This window comes from Glossina fuscipes, unplaced genomic scaffold, assembly GCF_014805625.2.
Source record: "Glossina fuscipes isolate IAEA_lab_2018 unplaced genomic scaffold, Yale_Gfus_2 67094, whole genome shotgun sequence".
Classification (NCBI taxonomy): Eukaryota; Metazoa; Arthropoda; class Insecta; order Diptera; family Glossinidae; genus Glossina; species Glossina fuscipes.
In genome coordinates this window covers 1-7,777 of record NW_024004148.1, presented here as the reverse complement: position 1 = coordinate 7,777, position 7,777 = coordinate 1, and the positions used below count along the sequence as shown (strand labels likewise).

The following is a 7,777-nucleotide window of genomic DNA, read 5'->3' as shown; positions in this document are numbered from 1 at the left end:
GCGCTGTGGAAGAATCTTCTGTAGTTACCACAGTTGTTGTTGTCGTTGCAGTTCCTTCGCTTGTTGATGTTTCTGCAGTCGTTGTAATTGGCGTTGTTGTAGGCGCTGTGGAAGGATCTCCTGCAGTTACCCCAGTTGTTATTACTATTGTAGTTTCTTCGCTGGTTGATGTTCTTGGGGTCGTTGTAATTGACGTGGAGGTGTTTTCTTCACTTGTTGATGTTTCCGGAATCGTTGTCGTTTGTAAAATTTGATCTAATTTATCTAAAGCCTCTGCCAACTCATTTTCCAAATTTGAATTTTCCACAGCTAATACGATTGTTGCTATACAAAAGGCTGTGGTAGTTAGAGCAAAAAAAACTGTCAACGTTTTTGCTGTCAAACATTGCAACATTTTTTATTGGAATTCAATGGAAGTTATAACCTAAAACACTTTTCCTCCGAATATGCTGACCTTGTACTAAGGAAGTGCAAACTATTAGTGGCGTTCGATGAGAATCTTAAGTAAATTTTATCGGCTGCGCTTTGCACACTTTGTTATCATAAATGAATCAAGTAATTGTATCGTTATTGAATTTACTTATAATACTAAGTAAGTGTAATAAAGAAATTTCATTTATCTTTTTTATCTCATATATACCGGCATAATTATTTATATATATCTACATATACTCAATGAAGTTATTACCTGGTTCCCAGGTTAGTGTTAGATGAAAAGCAAACGTAAAATGTGCTTTCTATCTAAGTAGTAAAAATTATCTGCGATCGAACGCAATTACGATTCGTTATAAAAATGTCAAAAGATATTTGCGGAGCGATAGCAAACCAGCCGTTATGTCATTCAAAAAAGCAATAGTCCGTCTTCTTTATTTATTGCCTACGTTTAGGCCAAGTCAATATTAAATCGTCAGATGTTACATCCGTTTGTATAGCATAAGAAACAGAAGAATTAAAAACGAATCTTTTAGCTAAAGTGCCCAAAAACGCAGAACTTTAATTAGGAAAAACGTTTATGAGTCAAAAAAATTGTGGCTAATTACGCTTCTCGGGCTTGGCACCTACACATATTTAATACACACGCCAGAGATCGGTAACCTATGGCCCGCGACATCGAAATAAGAATACATTACCGTCAACAAAGAAAAAGCAAAAAAGAGGTTCGGACGGAAAAGCATGGATGTAGCGAAAATGGTAACAAATTAATATGTACTTTAAGTACAGATATAAGCACCGCCGAGACTTGCAATATGGACCGATACTTTTCTTCAAAAGATGAAGATGTGAGTGAAATGACAAATGAAGCTAAACGAATTTCTTGTTACATTCGGGAACACGATGGTTAAGTCGAGACAAATTCCTTAACAGATTTGTAGATTTGTTTTGATAGTAGAGAAATAACACGAAACAATGGTTTTTAAGATTTTTGCTCTTAACAGACATAATAAACCGTTATAATGATTTCAACGTTCAACTACAAGAAAATAACTAAACAATGGAAACATTGGAAATGTATGAGGAATGGAAGAGTTTTACAACAAAAATGCTTTTATTTGAAGCTGAGATAAAAACTAAAAAATTTCATTCCTTTTGCTTGTTAAAAGGAGAACACGCAAAAGAAAATATCGATGAAAGCAAAGCAATCTAGATATGTTCGAAAGTTGGATTTTGAAATGCCTACACTTACAGTAGTCTCAATATCTAAAAAAAGTTTAGAATTAATTGACAAATAATTGATTTTAAAAGTTCAACGTTATGGACGAATGAATGAATGTAAGAAATTGCGGAAAGATTTGCAAAAAAAACAGACGATAATCATCTTCTTATCGCATCAACATGTTGGGCAGCGCTTCCTACGAAGTTTTCATCTTTCAAAAAAAAATTACCTTCGCTGTTTTGCTCACATTCGGTTCAACTTATAAATGTGGGCAAATATTTCCACAAATTGAAATTTATGTTAAGCAAGAACAGGAACAAGTTAACAACCTAAAGTTCAGATGCTTGTATTCGTTTGGTCTATGCTTAGTGCCAGCACTCCGGTTATTTTTCAAACAAACGAAAACATTTTAATTTCCTAAGACTGCTTTTTGCTGGAAAGACATTGTTCAAAATTAACTTTGGTTTCAAAGGTGTGTCTCCTGTGAAAAGATCAATTTCTCGTTGGTTTGCTGATATTAAACGAGATCGTACCAGAATAGCCAAAGTATTCACTATGCTGTCCGAATACTAAGAAACCTATTTTGCAAATGTGTTCGAATTGCTACCCTACTTATTATGTTTGCGAATCGCCAAAGGATGCTTCCGTAAAAAGGAATTGATTCAAATAACGAACTCATTGCGGAAACTGAAATGTATTTAAAGAGTGTTGATAAACCATTTTTTTAGCAAAGAAATGGAAATGTGTGGAAAACTTTTTCTTGGACGAGACTCTGATACACAAAAAAATGTTTACTTCGTCCTTAATGCTGAGAATTATTGACCGAGATATTGTATTAAGTTTTTCCTGGTCGCACAAATAAAATGCAAAAAATAATCATCTTATCGCACATTTTTCACGGCTTCACAACATTTAACGATTCGATAGCAAAAATCATGTTTAAAAAAATTGTTGTTAAAATTAAACGCTAAGTTTCTTACCCCTCCTGGATCTGGTAGATTAGGCGGCAATGTTGGATATGTTGGCAGATTTTCCGTATCATTTGTGGTACTTGGGCTATCCGTTGTTGAAACTGACGTGACAGGATTTTCCGTAGTTTTCACACTTGTTGTCGTTACTATTGTGGTTCTTGGAGTCGTTGTCGTTTGTAAAATTTGATCTAATTTTTCTAAAGCCTCAGTTAAATCATTTTCCAAATTTGAATTTTCCACAGCTAATATGATTGTTGCTATACAAAAGGCTGTAGCTGTTAGAGCAAAAAAAATTGTCAACGTTTTTGCTGTCAGAAATTGCAACATTTCTTTTATTGATATCTAGTGGAAGTCACTCCTTAAAACACTTTTCCTCCGAAAGCTGAGCTGCTACTACAATGGTGTAGACCATCTCTTGTAGTTTTCTTAACTTACAATTTAATCTATCGCGCATTTAATTCACTTGAAAATCAATAGTGACATGCGATTGGTAGCCCAAGTAAATTTTATCTGCCGCACTTTGCACATTTTATCAGGATAGTCTTTATGATTTTGATATGATATCCAGGGTTATCAAGAAATATGCAATGAGTCAAACTTCTACCATTAGTAAGCTTGTAAATGGTAGTAAATATTATATACACATAATAATATTAACAAGTAAGAAAATTAAATTCGGTCAGGACCGAATCTTTTATACCCATCACCGTTTAGCCCCCAACAAGTAAAAGAGTAAAGTTCTCATGTTCTATATTATCGAGCGGGCACAGTTGATTTTTTCTATTTTCAAAATAAAAGTTTTTGTCGTTGAGGCTTGTGGGCGTTGCAGGCGTGTCCTTTGAAAAATTTAGATCAATTCCAAATTCTTTTACAAATTTTCAGTTTATGAGTAACAAGCGGTTCTCATTTTTGTTGCATACAAGTGCGTGCGTCGTTTCAAATTCTTTCACAAATTCCTTTTGAAAAACCGAGAGGCCTTCACTTTACGCGATTCTGTAAGCATACACTACAACTGGTTTGGTCCACTTTTAGGACCACCATACGTGCAAGAATTCCCAATCTTTCCGCGAAATTTGAGGTCGACAGCGCACTTTTTGCGGCCAGGAGAACGCTTACAATAGACATTAATTTATTGGAAAAGCCTCCATCCACTCCCATTTAAAATGTTATGTTGAGGATGTGTACAATCACTAAGAATGAAAAGAAAGAATAATGGACCGGTTTGAAATGCCGCTGTCTTGATTTAAAGCTTCAATTGTCTGTCGACTATGGTCAGAAAATATTTAGATTTTACCCTGCCCACAATTATTTTTTGTACCATTTTTAATAGTTTAATTTTCCGAAAACGAGACGGTGCGGTTCTCTCTTTAATATATTTTCTAAACCGTAAAAATTAGCTACGATCGGGCAAAGTTCTGATGCCGGATAAAAATATTGAAAATTCCTATAACAAAACAGTAGTACAGTCATACAAAAAAGCAAAAGTCCATATCTCTTAATTATTGCCTACATTTAGGTAAGTGCATAATACCAATAATTTTTGTTATACAGATTGATTCGCAAGAGAATTAATTAACAAGAGTAGCTAAGAAACATCTTAGGGACTACTATTCGAGTATACCTTTATATCTGGAGAAATTGTTAATGCTCTGAATCTGAAATCTCAGAAAGAAATACATACTTATTGATAATCTTTCCGTCTCTTTCACCGATTGTCATTTGTATATATTATCTTGAATTTTCAGATTCCTAGGACAAATCAGTCGTACCTCTGTTTCTGCGCGATTCATTGCAACCTTTCCCAATGCATTCAAAGTAGCTAATCCATCGACTTTTCTTTTCAATTAACAGGTGTAATCATAAAACAATCTCCACCAATAAACTTATCACCCTTTCATTATTCGCGGATAGTAGTAGTGTGATTTCACCGGAAGCAAAAGCCTGTTAGCTCTGTTACTACAAGTGGGACCAGTCTGTTTGTCTGTGGGTTTTCTTCTCTATTCTATCCCACTGTTCTGATCTTTTATATTTTTTGGTTAGATTTAGCGACGCAGAGCAACTGTGCGTGGGATCAGTACGATTTCCGACGAAGGAATTCGAAAACGATGCTTGTTTTAGAAAATAAATGGCTTTAATTTATTTTGTAATTAAAATTTATTATAAATAAATAGAATTAACATTTTGAAGCCAATCATGCACAGCTGCTAGATTGTTCTCCAACCAAGCCACATTGCTTTTCACATTCTCTAATGCTCTTTTACGAGCTGCAGCTCCAGCTCCTGCCTCTGGATATTTTTCAAAGAAATGCTCCATTTCTTCAAGCTTCGTTTCCGTGGAAAAGCGCCCAGTAATCGATGGTATCATATTACCCAGAGTACGTTCGTTTAGACCGAAACGTCTCACTAAATCGGGCCAATGTTCACGCACATAATCCCAGACAATAGTCTCACCAACGGGATTGGAAGCTATGTACTGCATGCAAGTAAAGTAATCCTGCCCTCGAACATAGTCCTCGTTCCAAGCCAATTCCACGTACCTTTTATTAAAGGGGACTATCATTACTATATGTTCCATTAGTGTAAATCTTAGACTTTAAGCTGACCTGTATAAAATCGATGGGTTTTGTATTGCAGCTAAACCGTACATAAGATTAGATTTTTCGTTGGCATCTTTTTCTGCTACAAATAGTTGCCACATTTTGTGCCAATACTCTTCACTGTTCGTCTCCATCATGCCGTAGTAGTAGACGGTATTACGAATGTCAGGGTGAGGAAGTTGATCGGGATTTTTTATCCATTTCGTAAAACGCTTCGAAGCTTCTGTTAGGCAATCAGGCAAACCTACCGAACAAGCTGAACTTAAGACGACTACACGCAAGCGACTGCAAGGCAACATGGAATACACTTCAATAAAAAATATCGAATAAAATGTTATCTTAGTTACTTGTTCAAATGATCGTCTGAAGGGTCAGCATTCCAACCCACCGTTAAATAAATGGGTTTTATTAAATCTCTAGCGTAGTCACTGAACTGCTCGCTGCTATTGGTAAACATGAGCACACGTCTTAGCGAAGTCAGTTTTCCTGCAGCCACACTCCATGGCACAAAATCAGTTTCTTCAATTAAATACTTTGTCATATCCAAAGCTAGATCGTACTTTAGTTGAGTAGAATCGGCCAATGAGAAAGCGTCGTTTAATAAGCAAGCTCGATCTGTCACAGAGAACGTCTGCGTGTATCAAATAAAACAAATTGGATAAAATAATGAGAGATAGACAAAGGGATTCTTGTTAAGCACCGTAGGAGTTTCGGACAGTTTAGAAGCCAAGGTGCGCCACATCTCCGCGGGATAGTTTACGCGATAATAGCCAACTTGATCGTAATTGAATTTGATCCATTCCACTTTCTGAGGTAAACTGATGACAACTTTGAAGGAAAAGAAATAAATTTGTATAGTTTTGACATACATCAGTTCTTTTTATATTTGCCTCGATTGCCCTCGACTATGCCAGAATGAAGTCAAAGCCGTTTAGTTCAATTTATATTGTGACTTGTATTCAACGATTTTACTAAAGAGACAGCAACCCTTTTCGTAAGATTTACTGCAGAGGAGGCTTTCTTTAAGTCCGAAGGAGTGAGTATCTACCAAAAAAGTATGGAGACAAGTGACTTAATTAAGCGGTTTCCCGAAAGAATGAAACCTATCTTCCCGTGAATTATTACGCAAAGGACTGAAAATTAGAAATTATTCTTTTTGTCGAGGGCGGACTATAGCTTCTCCAACAATTAAAACGCCCCTAAAACTTATATGTAATCGAGATGAGATCGATCGACATTTTCCTGTTTGTGAAGGCACCGAAGACAGTCGAGGAACAAAGTGAGGCTTGCTTGCTGACTTTAACTACCTTCATTTTGATCGTATGAGAACCATTCACGCTGTACCCTATTATCTGCACTTGTTTTATAGGTAATCGGAATAGACCATTTGTAGCTGAAAGATTCGAGTATTAATTGTAGTGTAGAGAGAATAGAAATATGTTTAAAAACTTACTCGAACGGCGAGTCATCATAAACACCGTCGTAGTCTTGGGGATTAGAAAAGAAACGTTTTTGGGTCAACCTCCAAGTAACAGCGTCTAGCTGCTCCACATTAACCACCGGTAAACCCATTTGTTCGGTCCAAGTACCCATAATAGTTTTAACATCGATGCCAAGGTTCAAATTGTCGATCTCAGTTAAAAAGTCATCGGTCACTGCGTTGCGATATTTAAATTTATTCAAGTAATTAGTAACAGCTCTTTGGAAATTTTCTGGACCCAAAAAATCTTCTAACATTCTGATGATTGAGGCTCCTTTCGAATACGTGATGGTATCGAAAATTTCCGTAATTTGGTCGGGGTTCGTGACCGTCTGTATAATGGGATGGGCGGCCAAGGTTCCATCTAAACTTAAAGCCTCATGCAGGGTTTTCGTCACAAATTGATCTTGCTAATAGAATATGTAAATACGTAGAATAATAGAACTCTAAAAGGAATGCCTACTGGAAGGTAGAACTTACCATGCCCCATTCAGGAAATTTAGCTTCCACACCTTTGTTTTCAATATATTTAGCAAAACCTTCATTCAGCCACAAATCATTCCACCACATCATAGTAACTAAAACAAGTGCAGTAATAAACCCTTGTTAAATAGACATTATTAAAGCCTCCGCTATCGGCGGGAAGATTACCTAGATTTCCGAACCACATATGAGCGAACTCATGAGCTATAACGCTTGCAATTCTTTGCTTATTCTCTGTAGAACTGACTATTTCATCGTAAAGTAGAGCTGTTTCACGATACGTAACCAAGCCCCAATGTTCCATAGCACCAGATACAAAATCAGGTATGGCAGCCATGTCTACGTTCGCATATTTAGGAGCAAAGTTAGGGCGCATATCAAATTCTCTCCGCAATTCTTGACTTACCTAGTTTAGGTAGCGGATATTCAATTTGGAAGTAATTGATATAATATTCAATTACTGCTTTGCCCACTTCCAAGGCGAACTGTATCTTGTCAACTTGCTCAGGTGTGGCAAATGCTCGCATTTCGAAATTTTTACCTATACCGTTGGTCTCGATGCTGACCGATTTGTGATCAAAATCGGAAACAAT

General features: G+C 36.4%; 2 protein-coding genes across 2 annotated transcripts; both read right to left on the bottom strand.

The window, feature by feature from the left end:
- Positions 1-6: 6 nt before the first annotated feature.
- On the bottom strand, positions 7-3,099 carry LOC119643908. The gene is made up of 2 exons (XM_038043411.1): positions 2,635-3,099; positions 7-336 (listed from the first exon to the last, which is right to left on the bottom strand). The coding sequence occupies exons 1-2, from the start codon at positions 2,950-2,952 to the stop codon at positions 325-327; spliced, it is 330 nt and encodes a 109-aa protein (XP_037899339.1). The 5' UTR covers positions 2,953-3,099; the 3' UTR covers positions 7-324.
- Positions 3,100-4,760: 1,661 nt separating this feature from the next.
- On the bottom strand, positions 4,761-7,771 carry LOC119643906 (glutamyl aminopeptidase-like; the record flags this gene model as incomplete). Its single annotated transcript, XM_038043410.1, has 9 exons — positions 4,761-5,161; positions 5,228-5,506; positions 5,569-5,852; positions 5,922-6,049; positions 6,529-6,614; positions 6,675-7,111; positions 7,182-7,279; positions 7,353-7,523; positions 7,591-7,771. Coding segments are annotated over 9 exons (2,043 nt in total), but the record flags the coding sequence as incomplete, so codon positions are not given.
- Positions 7,772-7,777: the final 6 nt, after the last annotated feature.